This window comes from Plutella xylostella, chromosome 17 (assembly GCF_932276165.1).
Source record: "Plutella xylostella chromosome 17, ilPluXylo3.1, whole genome shotgun sequence".
NCBI lineage: Eukaryota > Metazoa > Arthropoda > Insecta > Lepidoptera > Plutellidae > Plutella > Plutella xylostella.
In genome coordinates this window covers 873108-898887 of record NC_063997.1, presented here as the reverse complement: position 1 = coordinate 898887, position 25780 = coordinate 873108, and the positions used below count along the sequence as shown (strand labels likewise).

Here is a 25780-nt window from a genome sequence, read left to right as displayed (position 1 = left end):
CTTTCACTGCGAAAATGAGCAACACTCCTGTCCTTCAGAATAATGGCTTTATGTTATTATAGACCTCCTTAGCCGACATAATAAACAGAACAAAATCAACCATTCTGTCATGTCAAATTAAATGAATCGATCATCGATCAATGTCAAATTGTGAAATCAAGAGCCAGCCAACAGAATTTTCCTCAAATAAAAACAAAAACAACAAACCGAAATGGCCAACACCGAGCAACCGCGCCTAAAACATGCCCCCTACTCCAAATCAGCTCTACCCATTCTGGGCACTTTCATCGACTACATAGACACCAGCTTCGAATACCTCTGGCACAAGACCATGACCCAAGCCGAGGCTATTTACGCTAAAAGGACCAGGCCATCGCTTTCTTCTTCCTTCCTAGCCGTGGCCTGCATGATACTGGGTCTTATTTGCAACGTGAAGTTCGAAGTGGTGACGAAGACTGGGGATCCGTTGATGAATGACTTGCATTTTTTGGCGCTGAGCCCTGACGAGCATTTGTATGTGGACGATGTTGATGGGGAACGTAAGTTTATGTTGGAGTATACTTGTGCAGGGCTTAGAATAATAACGCTTTTGCCGAATCAGGTATAAGTTATTACAGGCCTCTGAAACTCTACCTACGTATTTGAATTTCTATTGGCTGAACTGAAGTTGAGGCGTGGCATGGAGGGATACCTATGACAATATTACTACTAGGTATTGCTACAGATCTTTTTGGACCCTATACTTAGCCCTAGCATTTGGAGGACCTGATGGTAATGGACAGTAGAGTATGGAAAGCTGATGATGATGATGATGATGGTAGGTAAATTGATAAAACCTGGCTTAGAACTGTCATTTTATGATTCATGGTAGGCTGTACTGTAAACTGAACTGTCTGATTGCAGATATGCTGTGGTGCCTGGAGTCTTCGGATTGCATTGTACTGTTGATCAGCTGTCTCCTCATTTGGAATACCACACGGGTTGTAAGTTGGAACCTGTATTAGAGCTCGTATAATAACATACCTATAAATAGGTACGTAACTATATTTTGCTTACTTTATCTTATTCTGTAGATAAATAATAATAACTTAACCTACCAAGGTAGGTTGGTATAGATTTTCCATCGATAGACTAAGGTCAATGATAATACGTTAATTCAATTTTATATTAAATTAAATTTAATAGATAGGTACCTTAGTTATCTTAAAGATTTACGAAGGTGGCGTTAACAATATACAAATAGATTAATTAAAGGTGTATTTACACTTTGACGACGGCTTTCCCCGTGTTCTCTCCCGCCAACATGCCGACGAAAGCATCAAACACATTCTCGAACCCCTCCGTGACGTGATCGCGAGTCTTCAGCTTCCCCTCGTGGATCCAGCCAATCAGATCGGCGAACGCCTCGGGCCAGCGCGCCAGCCACCGCGACACTATGAAACCCTCGATCTTCAACTGTTTGAAAACAATCGACGGCTGCAGGATGGTCGCTTTCGGTTGTTTACTCGCGTCTTCATTGTAGCTGCTGATGGAACCGCAGACAGCGGAGCGCCCGAATAGGTTCATCTGACTGATGATGACGCTGCTGATCTCCCCTCCAACGTTGTCGAAGTAGCAGTCGACTCCTTTCGGCGCGGCCTCTTTAAGAGCCTTGGCGATGTCGGCCTTCTTGTAGTTGATGGCTTTATCGAAGCCGAGCTCCTTCTCCAGCCATTCTACCTTGTCATCAGAACCAGCGAAGCCGATGACTCGGCAGCCCTTGATCTTGGCGATCTGACCTACGATGGACCCGACGGCACCAGCCGCGCCGGTCACCACCACCGTCTCACCAGCCTTGGGCTTGCACAGCTCTAGCAGCCCAAAGTACGCGGTCGCTCCAGGCATACCCACTGCGCCGATGCCCACAGAATTCGACAGTCCTTTTAGGTCAGGGAGCAAATAGTCGCTGTCTTGTGGGTTGGTTTTCTTCTCACTGATGACGGTGTAGTCCGCCCAGCCCTTGTGTGACACCACGCGGGCTCCGACTGGGTACTTCTTGTGCTTAGACTCGACCACCACTCCCACTTGGTAACCAAACTGGTCGTAAGGGGTGGGGACATTGGGGTTGTACGCACGCTGGTACGGGTCCACACTGATCCACTCGGTCTTGACCAGGCATTCTCCGTCCTTCAGCGCTGGTACTTCATACTCCACTAGCTCGTAATCTTCGCGTTTAGGGACGCCCTTGAAGTGGTTCTTGACAACGTATTTGCGAGCCTTCACCATGTTTAGGAATGTCGGACGTTGAACCTGTCAACAAGGTAATGGAAGGATGTTTACAATCAGCACAAGCGGGTCTGAATATTGTTGTGATAATAAGTGATGAGAGGGTTCTTTGTGCGCTGGTATAGGTATCGAATTTAAAGATAAAGGTGACAAAGCAGGCACGGCTTAACTAGATAAGTTAGTTTTGTATTTGAAGCTACTTTTAGTAGGCTATGATCGACTGTTGCTATTTATTGCGACGGAAAAATAATAAACATCATTCTAGTAACGATAGGTAACTAATAATTAAAAAAGTAGTAGTTAAGTTATACCGGCCGGCGAATGAATGGGCAATTAATAAACGTATTTATAGACACCTACGTAACTATCTACCCGACGACAGTAAGTATAAAGTGGTAAACAACGTAGACTTGAGCCTACTTCCATAAAGACAAAAAAACTTACCCGATTGATGCTTGATGTAAGAAATGTTATCACTATTCCACTAACTTAACAATTGAAGCGTGAGTTAACTTCAGGCGGACCGGTAGAACTGAATTAAATAACAGCAGACAGTCAAGCCAGACAGAATACACCGCTATCGCTGTCAACGACAATGAACGAATGAAGTAAACAGAGCGATAAGTGCTTATATGGTTATGGATTCATTGAACGATAATTTAGCAACTGATAAATAATTGTCATCCTAACCAGGCATTCTCGGAAACTACCTATAAAATATAACGCGGTCTACGTCCTATTGTCCCCCTGGTTTAAAGTCCTTCTATAACGTGATCAACTACAGTCAGAGCTCCTGAGTGTGCCTACCAAATGTTATCATATCTTCAAACAAAAATTTACCCTCTATTTCCATTTTCAGTAAGCTGGTGGGTCATGACTCTGAGGCGCACCCTAGACCTAACTACAATAATATTGTGCAATATATTTATTGTGCAATAAGTTTTGTATCCAAATGACGTTTGCGCAATCTTCAATATTAGCCCTAGACGATTAATTTATATTGCGCAATTATCAATATTGGGCAACATAGGTACTTAGTTAATTAATCGTCTAGGGTGCGCCAAACACATTCAAAAATCTTTATACTAATTCCTTGCTAAATGCTAACCGAGTCAGACAAAGCAGGTGCAAATTAGGACGGTCGTGGTCGCACCTGTGAAGGTCAGGGTCAGAGGGTCAGTTAGTCATCGAAAGACCGCTAACAGTTACATAGCATAGCAATATGTTGCATCCGTGGAACTTTAGCGTACAAATTTTCCGTCACGGGAAAAATATTCCTCAATATTAATGAACTTGGTTTTAGATCTTAACTCTACTTTATTCTTACAGACTGAAAGTTTCAGAGATCACGTTTATGTCGGTCCGTAGATAAAAGCAGCTAGTTAGGTATCTTGTAGTAAACACTTGAATTTTAGAAACTTTGTTATTTTAGGTGTTTTTGATAAGATTACTGGGTACTTAGGTGGTTCTAGCAGCATATTGTAATCTAACTGATTCATATTATGATACACAAGCAATTTATTATCTCTTGTTCGTAGTAAATACCTACTTAGGTAGATTATAAGTTTTTAGTTCCAAAGTCCTTACGTTTGCTAGGACTTTGGACTTGGTACCGCTCCACTGCAGGTACCTAACGAGACGTCATCCATAGTCCAAAGATCATACATAAAATCAAACCAAATAAAAATATTATGTCCAGCAGTGGATGATTATTGGCTAATGATGATGATGGGGTCGGCCAGCGTGGTGGACTACCTGGGCGGGGCGAAGGCGAGGGAATTATAATTTTAGTGATGCCAAATGAAATTAAAACGGCTATTTTTGATTTTAAGAATCTAGGTAGGTATCAGAAGTTAAGAGGTTCTGTGGAATTAACCTGATGAATAAGTTGTACCTACTGGTACTTTTTTGGATAAGTATACACTCTTCAAAATAAGTTACTTATGTTTTTTTTGACGCGCGTTAGCTTTAAGAAAGATAATATGTTAGATAAGATGCTCATCTCCCTTCAGTACTTTTTGATAATGTTCAGATACAATTTGCGAGTACTGTTAAGAACCTGGGAATCTTCATCGACAAACACTTGTCTTGGGGACCGCAAATTGAATCAGTCAGCCGAAAAGTGTTCGGCTCAGCTGCTTCGCTTAGGAGATTGCGTAATTTCCTTCCTACATCCACTAAGATTGCGCTTTCTCAATCTCTATTATTACCAATTCTTGACTATGCCGATGCCAGCTATCTCGATCTCACCGAGGAGCAACTTAATAAGCTTGAGCGACTTCAAAACTTTTGTATACGGTTCATATTTGGTTTACGTAAATATGACCATATTTCCGAATTTCGTACTAAACTCAAGTGGCTTCCAATTCGCCTTCGACGGAATACTCATATCTTAACGCTTCTCTACAACATACTGTTTAACCCGGCATCCCCACAATATTTAAAAGAGCGTTTTCAGTTTCGGCACTGCTCACACGATCGCACACTTCGGTCTGCTCAGAACTTGCGACTGCTAGTTCCGCCGCACAAAACTGACTTCTATGGTGACTCCTTTACGACGAAATCAGTGGTTCTCTGGAATGCTCTTCCTGAAGAAATTAGACGTGCACCATCTGTGGCCTCTTTCAAAGAAAGGGTCAAAATGCACTACCTACAGTCACTGACTAACTAGTTGAATATAATATTATGTAATGTATGTATTTATGTATGATTAATTATGTAAGTATATTATAGGTATATATGTCGCAGGCAACTGGTTTAATCTCCTGTTTGATTGAACCACTAGCCCGTTCATTGGATGGCGCTGTTCAGTTGTATGACTAGGCCGAACGTTGATTGTACAAGCGTCACAAAACGTCCAACTAGTTAGCTGACTTAAAATCAGTCAGGTGGTGAATAAAACAAATATGGCGTCTAACAGCTAACAGCTGACACAAAAAGCACCTATATTGTTAGTTTTTTGCAAATAAATTAGCTTTAAAGTGCGTTATTTGTGTTAAAATAGTGTGACAACGTGGATTTATCTATTATTACGCCGCGGGCGGATAGTTTCAAAGAATAAAAGTGGCGAAACTGGATAATTATGAACAACAATATGAAGGTACGTTTATTGTTATTGTTTAGTTAATTTGTGAGATAAGAGCTTTGTAACATAGTCTTTTTGTTGATAGTCATAGTCTCTTGTCTGGTGATGTTAACCCTAACCAAACATTACAAAGTTGCTATACTATATCCCATTCAAAGACTTCGCTGAATGACATTCAGTCAAGACGTCGAACGTTACAATCAACGACTTGACGAGTTGTCCTTTAGTCATACAACTGAATAGCGCCATCCAATGAACGGGCTAGTGGTTCAATCAAACAGGAGATTAAACCAGTTGCCTGCGACATATATATATATATAGTTATTAGATATTTATTTGTTTTATTTATTTAGTGTATGTACTGTTTAAGTAGTATATATTTTTATGTATATACTTGCACCACAACTACCTCACAATCATTATAGACTCACTCACTTCCATCCAAAGGTTGTCTGGTAGAGATTGCTATAAGCAATAAGGCCGCCTCTTTGTACTGTTTTATTTTTAAATTTTGTTTTTTTTGTAATTTTTGTTCTTGGTGCAAATAAAGTGTATTGTATTGTATTGTATTGTATAATATTATAGTTAGGTACTTACCAAAACTATTCCCTAGTAACGCCCTTAACTAGGAATATTATTTCAAGTATAAGTAGGTATATAGATATCTAAGTAAATAAACAGGGAAAACAAGAATTCGGCAGTCAACCATCAGATTTATTTCAATATCAATCTTTCCATAACTCACACATTACAAACTTCTGATTTTAAATATCCTAACGGTAAGATCAAGATACCCCTACTTAACAATAAATTACAGCAAACGTCATTTACACCTTCACCACGGCTTTGCCGGTGTTCTCTCCGGCTAGCATTCCGATGAACGCGTCGTAAATATTGTCGAAGCCTTCCGTGACATGCTCTCGGACCACGAGTTTCCCCTCGTGGATCCACTGCACGATCTCGGCGAAGGCCTCGTGCCAGCGGTCGAACCAGCGAGAGACGATGAAGCCCTCCAGCTTGAGTTGCTTGAATACGATCGACGGCTGAAGGATCGACGCCTTGGGCATCTTGCTAGCGTCCTCGTTGTAAGAACTGATCGAGCCGCACAGAGCCACGCGCCCGAACATGTTCATCTGGCTGATGATGACGCTGCTGATCTCTCCGCCAACATTGTCGAAGTAGCAGTCGACGCCTTTAGGAGCAGCCTCTTTCAGAGCCGCAGCCACGTCGGAAGTTTTGTAGTTGATGGCCTTGTCGAAACCGAGGTCCTTTTCTAGCCACTCCACTTTGTCGTCGGAGCCGGCAAAACCGATGACTCTGCAGCCCTTGATCTTGGCGATCTGACCGACGATGGAGCCAACAGCACCAGCCGCGCCGGTCACCACTACAGTCTCTCCCTTCTTCGGCTGACAGATTTCCAGCAGCCCCAAGTACGCGGTGGCTCCGGGCATACCCACAGCACCGACCGCTAGAGAAGGCGATAAGCCCTTGAGATCCGGTAGCTTGTAGTGCGGGTGTCTGGGGTCGTAGTACTTGCTGGTCTTGTCCTTGCTGAGGATGGTGTAGTCACGCCAGCCGAGGTGGGAGACCACCCGGGAGCCGACGGGGAAGTCCCGGTCGCGGGACTCCTGGACCTGGCCCACTTGGAAGCTGAACTGGTCGTAGGGCACGCTGCGAGCGGCGTTGTAGGCGCGGATGTAGGGGTCCACGCTGATCCACTCCGTCTTCACGAGGATCTCGCCCTCCCTCAGCGGGGCCAGCTCATACTCGATGATGTCGAAGTCGTACCGCTTCGGGACTCCCTTGAAGTGGTTCTTGACGACGTACTTCCTTGCCTTGGCCATGTTGTCGTGATGTGGGTCGCCCGGTGATGCGTGTCTTACTGCTGTTATTGTGAAATGTGGCAGTAGATATGTGAGGACGTCAATATCGTCAGCATTATCGATGGACTCGGAGATAAGGATTTGGTGTTCCGCACATTCATTATCGTAGATAAGACTTTATAAAAGAACGGATTTACAGCAGTCATCGCAGGCATGTCTTTAGAATAAATTTTGTGGTTCCCATTTAGTGGTTATACCTACGCAAGATACAAAACTACCTGTGTGTGCTGATCTATTGGTAGAAGTTTCGCTTTATCATCCAGCCCGAGGCTTGATTATAAGTTCGGGTGGGATCATAAATTTGGGTAGTGATGGTTTTCAAAGATTACGCCATGAATGACTCACTCAACCAGTCAACCACCTTTTCACTGGAAGAAAATAGTTAACTATTAAATTATTAACAAGCGGCTTCGGATGGGTACGCTTCTGTATCGTTTCGGCTTTCCGTCCTATGGCAATGGCCTTCAGGTTTAATGCACCATTTAACCTAACGTGCTAAAATCAATCCAATTTTATGATGAATTTATGAGTACGTATGAGTAAAGTTAAAGTACTTAGTTACCTATTGTAAGTAAGTATAATGGATTGGTTAATATGTTTACCGATCTAATCCTAATCCTGCTTATTAGAATTTAAACAGATCATAATCAATGAAATTGACGAATTTTTGTGTAGGTACAACCCGTACAACGTATAGGTAGGTACTGCCTTATCAGGTAACATTACATAACTAATTGTTTATTTCTACATGTATTAGGATATTTATAAAGTTAGACAAATTTATATGCCTACCACTAAAGATAAATACCTAATCAACCAAGATGTAGGTATGTATCAACTGGTTTTTTCCTTTGAGATTGTCTATCGTGAACGTTGCTTAGACGACCCGTGGATTGACCTGCCTTCGGAAGTTCATTTAAAAACCATCCATCTGGTAGATGTAGCAATTTACTTGATTTTTTATGTTCATCCGTTTAGCTAAGTTCGACATTCTTTCTCTGTACCTACCTATCTCCTCTTCTCTCTCTCTCTCTCCCAGTCATCCCCACTGAGCGAGTACCTATTCCTCCCGTGGCTGAGCGCGGCGCTGCGTGGCCTGTGCCCACGGCCGCGCCGACGCCTTGTTATACACATATATAGCCCACTATACATATAGTACTGTACTATGTTCAAGCATTTAGAAACGGAAGCGGTGGCGGTCATCCCCACTGAGCGAGTACCTGTTCCTCCCGTGGCTGGGCGCGGCCCTCCGTGGCTTGTTCCTCCGCCAGGTGCCCACGGCCGTCGCCATGCTGTGCACATAGCACATTATAAACATGTAGTACTGTACTCTTTCTATCTCCCAGTAATCCCCACCTCACTGGGCAAGTACTTGTTCCAGCTATGGCCGTATCTCAGGCATGAAGAAAAGGTGGCAGAATTTTACACATAACTAGAATGCTATACAATATACATGCTGTACTATTCTCTCTCTCCCAGTCATCCCCACTGAGCGAGTACCTATTCCTCCCATGGCTGGGCGCGGCCCTCCGTGGCTTGTTCCTCCGCCAGGTGCCCACCGCCGTCGCCATGCTGTACACAGTACACTATACATGTAGTCTTAGTACCTACTCTTTCTATCTCCCGTCTCCAGAGTCTCCACCCCACTAAGCGAGTATAAATATGTTCAAGCATGTAGAAACGGAAGCGGTGGCGGTCGCTATATTATTCATATAGAACGATATATAGTTACATGCTGTACTATTCTCTCTCTCCCAGTCGTCCCCACTGAGCGAGTACCTCTTTCTCCCGTGGCTGGGCGCGGCGCTCCGTGGCCTGTTCCTGCGGCAGGTGCCCACGGCCGTCGCCATGCTGTACACGGTGATCGTGGTGAAGAAGAAGTACGTGCTGACGCCGGTGCTGCTGACCGGGTTCTCGCTGCTGTTTTGTGAGTTTTTTTTCAACCTAGCAACTGATGTTATCGTTAGAAGTAGCTCGTAATTGTCACATGCTAAATTGTAGATAGGCATCTCTAACCACAACACTGTCCTCGGCCATCGTCGTCAAGCCACATCCAGCCTACCTATGTTAGGTCGTCAGTGGTCTGATGGGCGTCCTATGCCACTCTTGCCTGCTTGGTCATACACCAAGAACTTTCATCAGGTGACTTTAGTCACCTATGTGAACGGCGTGCCGCTAGATTTAAGTAGCTAGCTACTGACGAGGATGATGATGACGATTATAATGATTGTTCCCCACCAGTGATCGAGTCCCGCCTGTGGGTGGAGGTGGTGCGGCTGGTGCGGCTCCGCTACGAGCAGCGCCATCTGCCGGCCGTGGAGGTGCCGCTACAAGATCTCCACCGTGGCGAGGTGCCTAGTGTGGAAATGCGGAACCATCTGTATTAGACCACTTACTGTTGTGTTTTTAAAGACTTATTAATATTTTTGTTGCATTTTTTATTTGTTGAAATACATTTCCTGTTTGAATAATTAACTATGATTGTGTTTGATGTTATTCGAAGCGATGAGGGCACAGAATACGAGGAGCATTATTATAATGTAGGTATTGCATATTTCAAAGGTTTAAAGGTACCTACGTCCCTTTAAACCTTTAGCGCGTAAGATAGTGTTTTTTTAAGGCTCTGGATGAAACAATAGGATGTAAGTAATAAAATTAGAAAAATCTTATAAATTATATTAATGATACTATAACTCTTGTAAAATGTTATGAAAAACAGCTAAATTCATATAAAACTTTGGTTACTACTTATAAACTTGCATCTATGGTAGCTACCTAGCTACTGATGTCATGTACCTATATATATATATATATATATATATATATATCATTGGCCACAGCATCTATATAGATGACTTGTTGCGCTTGTTTTTTTGATAATGTTGATATTTTTGTTGCATTTTTTATTTGTTGAATACACTTTTCCTGTTTGTTGAATAATTATATTTGTGTTTGATTTACTTCGATATTTACTGTGATAGCGCGTATTGGTAGAAAACATACCTGTAAGTATTTTTAAGGCTTATGTATTACTAGCTGTTCCCGCGAGCTTCGCTTCGCCTTAAAAAGTTTTCCCGTGGGAATTTCGGGATAAAAAGTAGCCTATGTTCTTTCTCGGGGTCTAGACCATATGTATACCAAATTTCATTCAAATCCGTTCAGTAGTTTTGGCGTGAAAGAGTAACAGACAGACAGACACAGTTACTTTCGCATTTATAATATTAGTTAGGAAAGATTAGGATTAGGATTTTATCTATGGATGCAATAAAATCATAATTACTCATGTACAAAGTTGAAATGTCTTTATTTCCTAGAAAAATCTTACAAAGTAAATGATTCTCTAACTCTTGTAAAGTCTTATGAAAAACACCTAAATTCATATGAAACTTTGGTACTTATAAACTTATCTATAAACCTACCTATTCTACAATAAAATAAATACGAAATTTCTAGTCACAGCAAACAATGTGTTTTCCGATTCTATAGACCCAGTCTCGATTGACAAAATCAGATTTCAGAAATACTGATAAAAAATTAGGTTCGAAGGATCCAACGTTCAAAAACTACAATCCTCTTTACACTGACAAAGTTCCAACCTCAGTCTACCAGACGCTATTCTTCTCTTCCGGGTTCATTGGGGAGCCAACAGGACAGTTGAACTCTCTCGCGAAGTCGTATGAGTTGGACAAGGTTCCAATGACGCGGAAGCGACCGGGCGAGTGCACCGCTGTCTTCAGCTTGTTCCTCATCGCTTCGGGACGCATCGCGCCGCACCACACCTGGGGAATGGGAGACTGGCGGTTCAGACTGGTATAGGTAAGTAGGCTTACAGGTTTTGTCAGTTTACCAAAATTTACAAGTTTCAGTGAATGGGAGACTGATATAGGTTCAATTAGGTTCAATTAGGTTCATATCGGTAGGTACCGTAGCCTTGGTTTTGTTAGTTTACCAAAATGTACAAGTTTCAGTTTTCTTCAGTCATCATCCATAGCACATGAAGTAATGTCGTCTTGCTACTGGTTATCATCAGCTTACGTTTAAGTACATGGTTATAGAGAAGAGACACTTTTTGGACGCTTTGTATGTTTAGCAGTGGTTACCTAACTATTGTTTCATGCTGATGGATACACAAATTACCTGCGCAAAGTTAAGGAAGAACAGCTGCGTGTGCGTGTGGTTGACCCCGGGCAGGGTCTCTCCCTCTGCCCCGTGCCGCTCCAGCCAGCGCAGGTACGCGCGGAACGCTTGCTTCACGCCGCCGTTGTCGGCTATGTTCTCTCCCTGGTGAGGAATATCAAGATTTAAGTAATGTTGGCACAGGAAAGGCTGTAGCAAGGGTAGCAGAAAAGATAGATTAGGTTTGCTCCTTATCTGCCGAAGTGGTAGGATCCTTATCGTCAAGCATCTGTCTACTATTTATGTAGACTCAAGTTCGGTGGCAATAGAAGCTTACCTCTGCGTTACAACTGCATTAGGGTGTGTCATCTGGATAAAGCGATTAGCTACTTAGAAGGTCAAACGATAATTCTATTGGGAGTAGATGCTTGGACACCAGGCTATGGTGCAGTATCGCTATGCCTCTAATCCCAACCCTCGTATATCTAGCAACAATAACCCTTCCATACCTGAGTATTAACCCCATCAAGCTTCATCCCTCCTCTGTCTGTTGGTGCAGTAGCGATCTGACTCTACCATCCAGCTTTGCCGTATAATCCCAACCCACGTATTTCTAGCAACAAAATCCCTTACATACCTGAGTATTAACCCCGTCGAGCTGCATGTGCACCTCGGGCACGACGTAGCGCGCGTACTGGCGCGCGAGGCCCTGCGCGCGGCGGCGGAACTGCGCCACGGCCGCGTCCGACCACCAGCGGTGCAGGTTGCCCTCGTGGTCAAATAGACGGCCTTTGTCGTCGAAGCCGTGGGTTATTTCGTGGCCTGAGAGCAAGTAGTGAAGGGTTAATGTGAACGTAATACTATAAATGTTCGTAAGAAAGCCGTTAGAACGGGGAAACACTATGCCGATGCGTTGCGGCGCCGCACCGCAGAGATTTGGTCTTGTGATTTAGCAAAATCACTATACCTATTTGATTGTCAAATTTACAAGACAAAATCTCTGCGGTGCGGCGCCGCAACGAACCTACTGTACGCTTTTGTACTTACACTCATAGGAGAAGTAGGTAAGTTTCTACGGGAAAACCTTTAGCGGCGATGATTACGGCAAAATTGAGAGAGCACATTACAAAATAGAATGATTGGTAGCGGTAAGTAGTGTTATTAAATATTACGTAGTTCCATTATATATTCCTAATAGCTATGGGCATAAAATAAGACCCTGAGGGGGACTGCTTAATTAACAGTAGTTATAGTGGGTTTGTCGTCAGTCATCAATTGAGAGGTCACTGAACATCAGCGGTTTACTTCTGGAGTAAACCGCGAAGTGAATCACTGGAGTGAATCGAGTAAGGGCATTAAAAAGAGAATGAAGTACCAATGACAACCCCGATGCCTCCGTAGTTGAGCGAGCGCGGGAAGTGGCGGTGGTAGAAGGGCGGCTGCAGGATCCCGGCCGGGAACATGATCTGGTTCTTGTTGCGGCTGTAGTACGCGTTCACCACAGCTGGTGCCGTGTTCCAGAGCGTCTTGTTCACCGGCTGACCTATGCTGTGGATGTTGTGAACATCTTCAGAGGAAAGTAATTTCTTAAAAATGCAGGACACAATCTCTGATGTCAATCGAGATAGTGCATTTGTGATTCCTCGCTGGAAGTCATCACAGGATCAGCGAGCAGGTATTTATGCATGACACACTAATACAGTAGAGGTTTTTAGACGTTTTATAGGTTACTAGCTGTTCCCGCGCGCTTCGCTTCGCATTAAAAATTCCCGTGGGAATTCCGGGATAAAAAGTAGCCTATGTTCTTTCCCAGGGTCTAGACCATATGTATACCAAATATCATTCAAACCCGTTCAGTAGTTTTGGCGTGAAAGAGTAACAGACAGACAGACAGACAGACAGACAGACAGACAGACAGACAGACACAGTTACTTTCGCATTTATAATATTAGTTAGGATTAGGATCAATAAAATAATATACCCAATAGAAGTATTTGAAGAAAACTACAGTGTTAATCCTACACCATGCTTCAGTATATATTTTACTAGCTGTTCCCGCGCGCTTCGCTTCGCATTAAAAAGTTTTCCCGTGGGAATTCCGGGATAAAAAGTAGCCTATGTTCTTTCCCAGGGTCTAGACCATATGTATACCAAATTTCATTTAAATCCGTTCAGTAGTTTTGGCGTGAAAGAGTAACAGACAGACAGACAGACAGACACAGTTACTTTCGCATTTATAATATTAGTTAGGATTAGGATTAGTTAGGATACATATTTCAGTTCGATATGATAGTGAATAAATTTGAATCTAGAAACATTATGTACACTGTACAGTCCAACTATAAAGTCCTGAAAATGGAAGTTGATACCAACTAATTGTTATACTCGTATACCATATTAATTTAATTGATCTTTTAGGTTTATTAAAGCACAAATACGTTAAAAAACCAGTATCGATCGGTACTTTATTTTTAAAATGGATGTAAAAGTAAGTAAATAACTGACAAAGATAAAAAGTCTTAGCAAAAAAACACTCTTTATTGTTCGACTGTAGGTACCTAGGTAGTTCTTCGGGTTGAATAGCTCAGTTACATGAATGTACTTTTTAGGACTTACCGAGTTTGCTCCATTTTGGTCAAGTGCTGAAGAATATTTAGAATATTCTCGAAATACTTATCCGGGTGGATTATAACTTCTTTGTATCTGTCGTCAAGCTCTTTCTTGTTCAAAATAAAATCTGGATATCCAATCCTCAGCATCATGGCGTCTACTTTTTCAGCTGCGAGCTTCTTTGTGTCATTGTCAATCCAATCGGTCATGTCTAAAAGTTCCCGGAAAGATTCCTGGATTTCCCTGGTCATGGTGAGTGTGTCGTTTTTGCTCATCTCATCGAAGTACTTGCGGACAAACATGGACCCAAGAGCCATGCCCATGTTGGAGTTCACTTGGGAGATGCAGTTCTTCCATCTTGGCGGTGCTTGTTCGCGACCGAATAATATGAAGTAAAATCTGAAATAATTGATTTCATCAGTAGGTAGGTACTTATTCAAAAATGCTTTGAAAATATAATTGTTCAATAACTTACGCCTGTTTTGCAGATTGAAAACGATCATCCAAGTTGTTGACTCGATGTCTCACGAATCGCCAGAGCAAATAATTTGATAACACTTCTGGATTCGTTTCTTTGATCAGACTAACTAAATTCTGGAATAAAACATGTAGCATTAGAGGTAGGTAGAAAATAGAAAGGAATTTGGAGTTAACAAACCTACAAACTTAGTATAATTCTGGAAGCGAATACCGAAATATGGACTTACGCGGACATACGGCAAGGCAAAGAGCACCACAGGTTCCTCAGGATGGACAGTCCTATTCATGACGATGCAGAGGTACCTGGACCAGTCCACCTCCGGCACCAGCGTCGTCAGCTCAGAGAGGGACATCCGCCGATACAGCTCCGAGACATTGCGACGATCCTCCGGAGCTGACGTTATTAGAGCTAGCCTGGAAACCACAGTAAATTAATTTGTTTATGTCCTTTTTTCGGAAATTTTCACAATAGGTACTCGCTAGTATTCATACCTCATTTCGAATAAAATGAGACTATCCGCGCTACTCTTCACATGTGTCTCTTCACCGCCCAATAGGATTGCCACAGTTTCTAGGTATGTCTGATAGGCATCCAAGTAGGGCTTGTTAATATCTTGAAGAAAATAGTCCCTAGTTGGTAACCCTGCAAAAATTCCATACAAAATGAACACATCACAAATTGCGGGGATTTTTGCTATACAAAAATAGTCATAGAAGGTCAAAGGTCCATACCTAAACTAGTCTGATCAAATTGTATGACAAACTCGTTGGAATTCTTGATATCTGGGCCAACCCATTCAGAGATGAGAATGTCATTGTTGAACAATCTGAGCTTGGCCATGAGCTCTAGCCAGTCGAAGTCAGTGCTGTTCCAGTTAGGGTCTAATATAGGCCATCCTCCGAGCAGATTGAGGAGGTCTAATAGCGGCTGGTGCCCTCTTTCCTTCAGTATGTCATAGTTCATGCAAGATTTAAACAGGTACTTTGCTTTTAGTGCCGCGTCTCCGCCTGAAGAGTCCGATAACTTTTTTTGAGGCATCGTTTGAAAATGAATTTGGTTGTATAAACGGTTCGGTTGGGTTTCAATTTCTTTTGATAATCCTAGTAAGCGCCTACCAATTTTGATAAGTTTAGGACTCATTGGCGATTTCTTGTTATGGAAATATTTTTTGCTTCTAAAATGATTTGAGTCTCGTTTATTATATTTTTTCAGTTTATTTATTTCTTGTGGGATATGATTTAAAGTAATTTTATATTGCTTTCCAGCCCCAATCTTATTTCTGGTAGGTCTTCGTAAAAATCTTCGCATACGGTCAATCGTTTTAGTTTTATTCGCTTTGAGCGAAAATGCGGATAGTTGAGGATTGAAAGTAGTCTTCAGTAATTCTTGGACAGAATCTTTTCTTTTCTTACTCAGAAATTGTTCAACTAATTTTTTTTGTTTAGTGACAGGAAGATGATGTTGTAAGTATTCGTCATCCAGGTTCAGGCTTTTCCCTGGGTACTCAGATGGAACAGTTTCATTTTTGGGAAAGTCCAAAAGATCTTTTAAAACTGCATCCAGGTTCTCACGCAACATTTCAAATGTATCGTATCTGGAATGAAAACATACATAAAATCCAATTTCAAATGATATAGGTACCTAAGTCCATCAGTAAGTAAATTAATAAACACCTTCAAAATACATACCCAGCTTTATCAGCAGGGATGGGGTTCAAAGACGCCCAGTTGCCACATGCGTACTGATAAAAGTCCTCACACGGGTTGGCTCCAGCGTCCATATACTTGCTCATGATGTTGGCCTGAGTAGAGCGAATCGTCTCACGGTCACCCTGGCCTTTCCAGAAAGAGTGTAGGACTGATCGAGAAAAAAAACATCAGTGGATAGCTTTTTTATATTCTAAATTTATTATATAGGTGTGAATAATGACTTTTACCTGTATATGACCTGGATGGTTTAAAAACTTGCGCGGATGATCCAGTCTCTCCCTCTTCCAGTTCGGGTTGACCGCGAATTTGATCCACCACATCATCTAAGGGTCCTCGATCTACATGTAGCTCTTGCGGTGCTGGACTTTAACAAAGAAAATACTTATGTTTTCACTTATGTATACTGCATTGTGAAGCTCTATTGCCTTATAAATATTTATTAAATGTAACAAACCTGTCATCGTCGTCCTCATCGTCATATTCATCTTCATAACTTTCACTAGTTTCATCTTCGGTGCTAGGTTTACAATCAACGTCATCGTCTTCTACACTTTCAGCTTCTCCATTATTATTTACGTCTATGTTACGATGTTTTCGATCACACGGCACACTGAGGTAAGGTAAAACGTATTTATTGTTTTTGTTACTTACGTATAATATAATCTTCAATATCAATGGGATGATACCATGTAAACTTACTCCTCAAGCGAATAATCACTCATACGTTTCCGTCGTCTCCTGTGTTTGGGTTCTGGTTCCGCCCTCGTCATCATCACCTCTTCGGACGGCAGAAACGAAGTTTGGAAACCCTCAAACACATCACGATCCTCTGGACTGATACCCTCGGGGCAGTTATATTTATAACTCACTGGTATGCTCGTTACTGTGAAGATATGTGTGAAACGGTCGATGCTTTGCTGCGGGAGGGTGAAGTATGCGATCAGGCAGGTCGACACTAGGGCTAAGTAGACGATAAACCAGCAGATGTTGGAGTTTTTGTGTTGTTTTATGCAGACAAGTTGGTTTGTTTGCGTGTTTTCGCGTGTCATTGCAGCGCGACTGGCTCGGTGACATTGATGACAATAGTTTGAAGCCCGAACATCGCACCTCTGCGGGCTGCGGAATGTGCTGTGATTGTGCCGCTCCTCGCATTGTGAGCTTGACCCTGTAGCGTACGAGGACTCAATTGATAGTAATTACTTTTGTATTATTTACTACACTGCGAAGCTGTAGTAATTTCGGAGCTCAAACATTTTCGCGTGAATCATCATATTGTCCTTGGACAGGTGGACCTCTAAATTTTTTCCCTTTTACACCGAAGACATAAAAAATAGACTTAAGTCAGATATAAATAATGTACTCTGTGCTTAAGTAAATGTAAAAAAAAAAACTTTATTTACGAAACAAATAATGTTATTTTGGTTGTAAATAGATATTTTGAAAAAATATGAACTTCTCAGAGCTAATGGTCGAGGTCCATCGCGTTCAGGATACTATACTGAACGACATGGTTTACAGTAAGTACCAATAATCTATTAACCTATCCGATGATATCAAATTCATATTACCAATATCTTTTAACTTTTACCAATGTTTTACCATGATAAACAGGATAATCCAAAGTAGGCAGGGCGTTCCTCAAGGTGCAATTCATCACCCTTTCTCTTTCTAATATATCTCAGAAAACACCGACGAAGAAGACCTGCTGAGGTTCCGCAAACACCTGTACTGCACCAAGCGCTGGTTCAGCCGCGTCGCTCACGTGAACAAGCTCCGGTTTCTGATGCTGCTGCTAGATGACGTCACCAGCGTGTGGACGCTGGCGTCGTTGATGAAGTGCATATGGAACTGCAGGGTCAAGGATTCGGTGAAGTCTTCTAATTCGTAAGTTTACTGATATTAAGATATGAAAAATTAACAAAGTAGCTATACACATAAAACTTGTTCATCTAAATTCGAAATCACTAAAACGGTGATAGAGGTTTCACTACGAGTACAAATATATGCAGCGAAATGCTCCATTAAGTACCAACACCATTAAGGAGTTTCGATTGGATATTCTTAAATAGCATAATATACCTATGTAATTCACCTACTTCCACCACCAGACCGATACCCTGGAGCAGCTACACCCAGGTGCCTCTGGCCCAAGATCGCGCCGCCCCGGCAGCAGCCCTCGACGACGCCATGGCGGCTGACCGCGCCTGGTTCCGCACTCTGGATGCTGTCAGTAGCCGCGTTCACTTGTTTAAAGTTGTTGAAAAATTTGGTTGTAATACCAAGGCCTTTTGAGAAATAGAAAATTCTATATAACTTGGAATAAGTAGAAGGCATAGTGAATAAGTACTTACTTACTGCTACTTAGAAAGTTAATAAAACAAAGGCTAACGTAGTTAAAATATTATACTGCGCCTATGTCCGAAGCCACCTTGAGTATGCTTCCCAGATCTGGAATCCCCAGTATGATATTTATATCGACAGACTCGAACGTATCCAAAAAAGGTTTATTAGGTATCTCGGCTTTAAATTCAAACTTATTGATTCAAGTTACGAATGTAAATGTATCAAACTTCACTTGCTTCCTCTTAAATTAAGAAGGGATATCAGCGATATAATTTATTTAGTTAAAATATTTCGAGGTTACGTTGACTGTCCGGATCTGCTAGGTAAACTTGGTTTAAGAGTTCCGTGGCGAAGAACGCGTAACAGACCGCTTCTTAGTATTCCTCAATGTAACAGCAACTACAGACAAAATTCATTCTTAGTAAGAGCTAGTAATACTTTTAACCACATGTGTAATAGTAATAGTGTGGACCTCTTTAGCGGCAGCTTATGTTCTATTAGAAAACATATTATAACTAACTTTAGTACGTAATAGATACCAAATAAATAAGTAGCATAAGTATAATCTAAGTAGAATTTATTATTAGGTGAGTATGTGTTGTTATTGTTATATCGTCTCCATATGCGAAAACCTATAATTAGCTTTTCGTCTATTTATGTTTAAATAAGATTAACTTGTTATTAGTATAAAGCTGTTGGTTTTCCATGCAATAAATTAAAATAAAATAAAATAAAAATAAAATAAGTAGGTTTCAGTCAAACTTGAGAAGAAGATAGGTAGCCTCTTCACAAAATAATATTACAGTTAGTATATGTCTTCAAAAACATAAAATACTGAAAGTAAAATACTTAAAAATAGCAACTTCTATACGACAAAATTCATACGAAACAAACCACTCTGTAAGTACTGATCCCTCCAACCAGGACCGTCAAACAGAAGTACTCCTGGAGCTGCTACTAGTGTCAGGAGGTCCCCTGATGGCGAGGGTTCTCCAGAGAGCCGAACAGATCTACGACGCGAGCCGACGGGAGCAACTGCGAGAGATCAGCGAGTGTGTGGCCGTGGCGCCTGAGCTGTCTCCGAGGTCAGCCAGGTCCAAGAAGAAGAAAGGGGATGAGGGTACTGCGAGGTCAGCTAGGTCCACGTCTAGGAAGAAGAAAGGGGATGACGCTACTGCCAGGTCAGCTAAGTCCAGCAAGAAGAAAGATGATGAGGCTAGTGATGTCGGGGTCAGTGTGTTCATTTGACTATTATGCCTTTAATTTTTTTTACTAGCCGGTGGTTATAATATACTAAGTACCTGTCCGGTTTTATGTTGGCAACCAAAACATACTTAAGTACCTACTTAATAATGTTAAGTATTTCTAATATTTTATAATTTCAGAAAGACAAAGATACGATTCCAAAAGGGACACAGCAGACACCGGCAGAAAAACAGGTAAGTAACCTCTACCTACTCTGCAGGACAACATTACCAACCTATGTACTTAATTGTACATATTTATACATATTCATAAGAGACTACGAATACCACGACATAAACCAACTGTAAATTACAGTTAGAAGTGAGTCTTTCGAACTGGAATGCGGCGATCACGAGACTCCGAAGCAGCATCAAGATGGAAGAAGTGGAGATTGTCTGCGGAGATGAGAAGAAGAAGCTGTGGAAGGTCCAGAGACCCAAGATTGAAACCCTTGAAACCTTAGATCAGGTAGCTATACCTATTGCAGTAACTAATTATAGGTACATTAAGTACTTTCTGCATTAAAACATCATATAAGACAAAATAAGTTTAAAAGGGTGCCATCGATACTATTACGTTTTTTAGAATACCTACACAGAGATCTACATCATAGAATAGAATAGAATAGAATACTACTTTATTGACTTAAAAACAATTTACAGAAATAACAATTTACAATATAACGCAATAGGCGGCCTTATCGCTAAAAGCGATCTCTTCCAGGCAACCTTTCATCATCATCATCATCAGCCCTAAACAGTCCACTGCTGGATGTCTCTTGGAGGAGCGGCACTACATTCTGTCCTCCGCCTTCCGTGGTTGGATGCAACCACTACCGGTATATCTCCACTAAAATAATTTTTTTTATATCTGACCTTGCGTACAAATTAATGTACCTAGGGTCAGGTACCTAAAGCACAAAGCGGCGGCGGCGGGTGGCTCGGCTAGCGAGTAATCTGTGGACTATACCCCTAACTACTTACATACATAGTCGTGGTCGCGACTATCTATGTAAGTAGGTATATGATGTAGTTGTTTAGTTGAGGTTTAACTTTTATTCTTATAACAGGCAATGATAAAATCATATGTTACAGCTGCAGTTAATTCCCGACAACGTCTTTAAGCGGATCCTGGCCTACCTCCCGCGCTCCCAGCTGCCGGAGCTGTGCAAGGTGAACAAGTACTGGGCAGCTGTCATTGAGGATCTGAAGGCGGAAGAAGCTGCCAGACTCAAGATCAGTATAGAGCTGGAGAAGTTGCGAGTAAGTAATTATGTGATCGACTATATACAAAGAAATTCGCGAAATAATTCATAGTTAGTAAGTAATTTGTTTATTAGCGACCAATATTTGTCTTTTGGCCTTCGATTGTTTTTGGACGGAGTAGAGTTAGACCGAACACAATAAGTACAATATAATTATTACTTCATTGAAAAACACACAACATACATTTAATTACGTTACAAAGAAAGACTAAGCATGATAGGCGGCCTTATCGCTAAAAGCGATCTCACACACACTTCATGGTGATTGATTACTTCTTCTTCTTATAGTGCCTCTCCATCATTGAAGGTTGGCAGTCAGCTCTTTGCAGCGCTCTCTATTCCTGGCTGTTTTAAATAATTCTTCCACGGTTTTTACACCGGTCCACTCTTTGATGTTGCACAGCCACGTCAATTTTCTCCTTCCAGGCCTTCTCTTTCCTTCCACTTTGCCCATTATTATGGTATGTAGCAGCTGGTATCGTTTATTACGCAAAACGTGTCCTAAGTAGGCTACTTTGCGCTGCTTAATGGTACGCACGAGTTCCACTTGCTTATGCATTCGTTTCAGAACTTCGACATTGGTGACTTTATCGGTCCAACTGATTCGAAGCATGCGTCGGTAACACCACATCTCGAAAGCTTCAAGTTTTTTCTTGAAGTTTTCCTTTATGGTCCATGACTCGCACCCATAAAGGACGATGGGCCACACGTAGCACTTCAGAATCTTGGTACGGAGTTTTATAGAAAGTTGTCGACAACACAGAACTTTTTTCAGATTCATGAATGACGCTCGGGCAATTTCGATACGCACTCGTATTTCAGTATCACTCCCCCATGAGTCCGTCAGCCATGACCCAAGATACTTGTATTTGTCAACTCTTTCAATGATGTTCGCTCCTATGCGTAAGTCTGTCGTCGTTTTGGGCTCATTCGCGACTACCATAAACTTCGTCTTGGACACATTCATGTTCAACCCAACTCTTCTGCTGCACTCGTAAACTCTGTCTACAATCTGTTGGAGACCTTCTTGGGTGGATGCTAATAGGACAGTGTCGTCCGCGTAACGCAGGTTGTTGACCACGCGCCCGTTGACGACGACTCCTGCTTCCACGTCTTCCAGTGCTTCTCGTATGATTGTTTCGGAGTATAGATTGAAGAGCAACGGGGACAAGATGCATCCTTGACGGACACCTCGTTGAATACCAACGGCACCTGTTTCCTCTCCATCCACCAATACCGTTGCTGATTGCCTTCAGTATAGGTTGCTGATGATGCGTATGTCTTTGCTGTCTAGGCCGATAGCTACGAGTTGTTTAATAAGTACCTCGTGTTGTACACGGTCGAAAGCTTTCTCGTAGTCTATAAAGCAAAGAAACACAGTTTGCTGCATTTCCCTACACTTTTGAACTAGCACGTTGAGTGCGAATTGAGCCTCTCTCGTACCCATGCCAGCGCGGAAACCAAACTGACTTTCCTCGAGCTGATCTTCGCATTTAGTTCTGATGCGATTGTGTATAATGCTTAAAAACACTTTTAACACTTGGCTCATGAGGCTTATGGTACGGAAATCTTGGCATTTCTTTGCGCCCTGTTTCTTAGGTAGAGTGATGAAGTTAGATTTCAACCAGTCTTCAGGTATATCGCCAGAGTCGTACACGTAGTTGTAGAGATCTACAAGAGCAGCTATGTTATCTGATTCTAGTAGTTTCAGGATTTCTATATTAACTTTATCTGGACCAACTGCCTTTCCCGATTTGGCTTTATGCAAGGCGCTGAGCACTTCCGACTTTAGAATACTAGGACCTTCAGCAACACCTAAGTCTTGAGTGCAGCTTCGGGTATCGTCGCTGAACAGCTCTTTTATGTACAGTGCCCATTGTTGTTTCTTAACTTGCACGTCCAGTATAATTTTGCCACTACCATCGGCCAGGAAAGATTGCTGGCGCTTTTTGTGAATGCCGGCCATATTCTTTATCTCCTTGTGGAGATTAAATGAGTCATGCTTCGCTAACAAGGACTCCACATGTTCGCATCGTTCTTCGTACCATTTCGATCTAGCATTACGACATTTACGGCGAATTTCTTTTTGTAGACTTCTGTACCTATCTTCGTCTGAATTTTTGTAGAGTCGGCGTTTCTGAATCAATTCTAGAATGTCTTCAGTCATCCACACCTGCTTCTGTGCTTCCTTTGATGGCCGTAAAATAGTAGCATTAATATCTGAGACCAAACACTTCATGCTGGACCAAATATTTTTCCGTTGCGTAGCTGTTACGTCTCTTTTATATTCGGCTGCCCAAGCATTGATCCTAGAGTGCACTTTCGGCCTAATATCTGGTTGGGATAGTTTTTTAATATCAACACCGGCGCTGTTATTTTTTTTTCTATGGTATTTTAGTCTACATGCCATATCTACGACTACAGGATTGTGGTCTGACCCTATATCTGCACCTGGATAGGTTTTGGCGCTAGATATACAGTTCTTGAACCTACTGTTAACCATCACAAAGTCAATTTGGTTTCTAACTATGTTCTCATCTGTATGTGCTGGTGACGTCCACGTGTACAGTCGTCTCATTGGCATCTTGAACATTGTGTTTGTGATGATTAGTTCCTTTTCTTGGCAAAACTGTACCAAAAGATCTCCCCTGTCGTTCCTGGCTCCGAGACCCCATTTTCCAACAACGCCTGGTACCTCTCCTTGCCCGATCTTCGCATTGAGATCTCCCATTTTGATATTGATATCCTCTTTCTTGGTTAGCTGGTAAAGTTCGTCTACTTCTTTGTAGAAATCCTCCACTTCAGATATCGGCTTGTCTGCGGTTGGTGCATAAACCTGAATGATATTCATCTTACGAGGCTTAGTGTCAAGTTGAATCATCATGGTGCGATTCGAAAGTGGTATAACGTTAATGACTGCTGAATTTATATGGTTATTGATGATAATAGCCACACCGTAAGTTTCAGAGGACGCATCGTTTCCAGAGTAATACAGCGTCTTATCCTTATGTATTCTTAATTTACCAGTCCCAGTCATTTTAACTTCACTCAATCCCAATATCTCAATCCCTAAACGATCCATCTCCATAGCTAGATTAAACACTTTCTCTTCCCTTCTCAGGCCTCTTACATTCCAAGTTGCCGTTCTAAATTTATGTTTCTGTTTCCTCCCGGAGATTCTTAGCACCCCTGTTCCATTTAAGGAACGCCGGTAACTCGGGGCCGTAATTTTTGGGCTTTCTTCCATAATTGCTGTGGTCGAGCTGACCAACAAGGGAGTTCTAATGACAGTAGTTTCCCGTTGCTTTCTGTCATCGCAGGTGTGTCTGGTGAGAGCCCTAGAACTTCCAGTTTTCGTCCTCGCACCAGTACTAATGCCGCTGCTGCCCGACACTAGGCCACAGAATTCACGCCCCTGTGACAAGGCCTGCCTCCTCCGCTAGATAAGCCGTACCGACACCCACTGTCTCCGCCCTTTCTACCGTTGAGGTCTTCACCCGTAACCCTGGGCACGGGTTCTGCGTTATACCCCGCAGGCCTGGGTCCCTGGACGAACTCAGCCACCAGCTCACTCCGGCCTACTGAAGAGAGAGGTGCCCACCCCCGCGACGTGGACGCGCCGAACAGGAGCTACCCCAGTGGGGCTCAGAGGAGATGTCTCTGATCCCCCTGGGGCCGGGTTAATGACCTTGTGTTTACCAAGGAGCAAAAGATTGATTACTATATACGTTGAATGATTTCCCATATATGGCAAAAGTTTTGCCTGTGTCCAACAATGCACGTCTATTGGCTGATAACAACGCCCCTTACTTCACTCCAGGAGCTGAAACTCGCTCAACCCAGCAGCGTCACCCAGCTCGGGCGCGCGTCGCCCGTGTGGCGCTCCGACAGCCGTCTGCTGGTGACTCCCTCCCAGTGCGGGGCGCTGATGAGGGACCGGGGCTTCGAGAGGGAGAGGGTCGTCGCTGAGAGAGAGGAGGCTAGGAGGAGGAGAGAGAAGCCGAAGAAGTTTGTTGCCGTTAGTGTGAAAACTGTGAAACGGTTTTATGAATGCAGGATTATTATAGGTAGCTACTTACTTAGGGTCTATTAGTTAACTACCAAGCGAAAAGGTGTGCTCAAGTCTGCGAACGTGTGAATATCAGCGACAGCCGAATGGCGTAGTGGTTAGTGACCCTGACTACTGAGCCGAAGGTCCCGGGTTCGATTCCCGGCTGGGGCAGATATTTGTATATAAACACAGATATTTGTTCTCGGGTCTATGATGTGCCCGTAAAATGGCAATAGGCTCGCCCCCTATTACATTGGGACTAAACATAACACTGGCGAAAAGTGGGTGCAGCAATGCACCTCTGCCTACCCCGCAAGGGAGTACAGTAGTACAAGGCGTGTGTGTGTGTGTGTGTGAGTATCCGAGTATTATATTAAGTACCTATAGTTACCTATTATTAACTATGTAATTTATTTTATTACAGAGTAACTAGTTAGGTATTTTACTGTTCTTTCGGTTTCTCTTCGCAGTCTCACAAGCCAACCAACAAGTTCAATGACATAAGCGAGAAGCTAAACATCCGTGGAGCCATGGATAAGGACATGTTCCACTGGTGCGAAGCCGTCATCAAACTGGCTGAGGAGGATCAATACGTAAGATCATCATCATCATCATGAGCCCGTCCACTGCAGGAAATAGACCTCTCCCAAGGAGCGAGCGCTACAACATAACTAGGGGAACCCGGGGTAAGATGGGGTCACGGGGTAAGACGGGACCCCCCACATATA

General features: G+C 42.5%; 4 protein-coding genes and 1 pseudogene across 4 annotated transcripts; 2 read left to right on the top strand and 3 right to left on the bottom strand.

The window, feature by feature from the left end:
* The first annotated feature begins 63 nt into the window (after positions 1–63).
* On the top strand, positions 64–9653 carry LOC105389779. Its single transcript, XM_048626722.1, has 4 exons — positions 64–539; positions 904–983; positions 8992–9160; positions 9475–9653. The coding sequence occupies exons 1-4, from the start codon at positions 212–214 to the stop codon at positions 9618–9620; spliced, it is 723 nt and encodes a 240-aa protein (XP_048482679.1). The 5' UTR covers positions 64–211; the 3' UTR covers positions 9621–9653.
* On the bottom strand, positions 1152–2884 carry LOC105389780 (prostaglandin reductase 1). Its single transcript, XM_038109179.2, has 2 exons — positions 2710–2884; positions 1152–2289 (listed from the first exon to the last, which is right to left on the bottom strand). The coding sequence occupies exon 2, from the start codon at positions 2263–2265 to the stop codon at positions 1261–1263; it is 1005 nt and encodes a 334-aa protein (XP_037965107.1). The 5' UTR covers positions 2266–2289; positions 2710–2884; the 3' UTR covers positions 1152–1260.
* On the bottom strand, positions 6044–7262 carry LOC105380242 (prostaglandin reductase 1). Its single transcript, XM_038109178.2, has one exon. It carries the CDS (start codon positions 7192–7194, stop codon positions 6178–6180), a length of 1017 nt encoding a protein of 338 aa, XP_037965106.2. The 5' UTR covers positions 7195–7262; the 3' UTR covers positions 6044–6177.
* Positions 9654–10835: 1182 nt separating the features above from the next.
* On the bottom strand, positions 10836–17284 carry LOC105380241 (neprilysin-4). The gene is made up of 13 exons (XM_011549761.3): positions 16849–17284; positions 16604–16759; positions 16377–16513; positions 16129–16297; positions 15172–16034; positions 14932–15082; positions 14667–14853; positions 14435–14553; positions 13966–14358; positions 12725–12897; positions 11987–12171; positions 11371–11514; positions 10836–11012 (listed from the first exon to the last, which is right to left on the bottom strand). The coding sequence occupies exons 1-13, from the start codon at positions 17196–17198 to the stop codon at positions 10836–10838; spliced, it is 3204 nt and encodes a 1067-aa protein (XP_011548063.3). The 5' UTR covers positions 17199–17284.
* LOC105380282 lies at positions 17273–25720 on the top strand (annotated as a pseudogene).
* Positions 25721–25780: the final 60 nt, after the last annotated feature.

Bases quoted from the DNA above. Each gene is read 5' to 3' on its own strand.
- LOC105389779 (XM_048626722.1), top strand. From the start codon at position 212: ATGGCCAACACCGAGCAACCGCGCCTAAAACATGCCCCCTACTCCAAA. The intron at 540-903 runs GTAAGTTTATGT...GTCTGATTGCAG, and splicing joins GGACGATGTTGATGGGGAAC to ATATGCTGTGGTGCCTGGAG. The intron at 984-8,991 runs GTAAGTTGGAAC...TCTCTCTCCCAG, and splicing joins TTTGGAATACCACACGGGTT to TCGTCCCCACTGAGCGAGTA.
- LOC105389780 (XM_038109179.2), bottom strand. From the start codon at position 2,265: ATGGTGAAGGCTCGCAAATACGTTGTCAAGAACCACTTCAAGGGCGTC.
- LOC105380242 (XM_038109178.2), bottom strand. From the start codon at position 7,194: ATGGCCAAGGCAAGGAAGTACGTCGTCAAGAACCACTTCAAGGGAGTC.
- LOC105380241 (XM_011549761.3), bottom strand. From the start codon at position 17,198: ATGACACGCGAAAACACGCAAACAAACCAACTTGTCTGCATAAAACAA. The intron at 16,760-16,848 runs GTAAGTTTACAT...ACCTTACCTCAG, and splicing joins AGTGATTATTCGCTTGAGGA to TGTGCCGTGTGATCGAAAAC. The intron at 14,359-14,434 runs GTAAGTTATTGA...CAATTATTTCAG, and splicing joins TTTCAATCTGCAAAACAGGC to ATTTTACTTCATATTATTCG.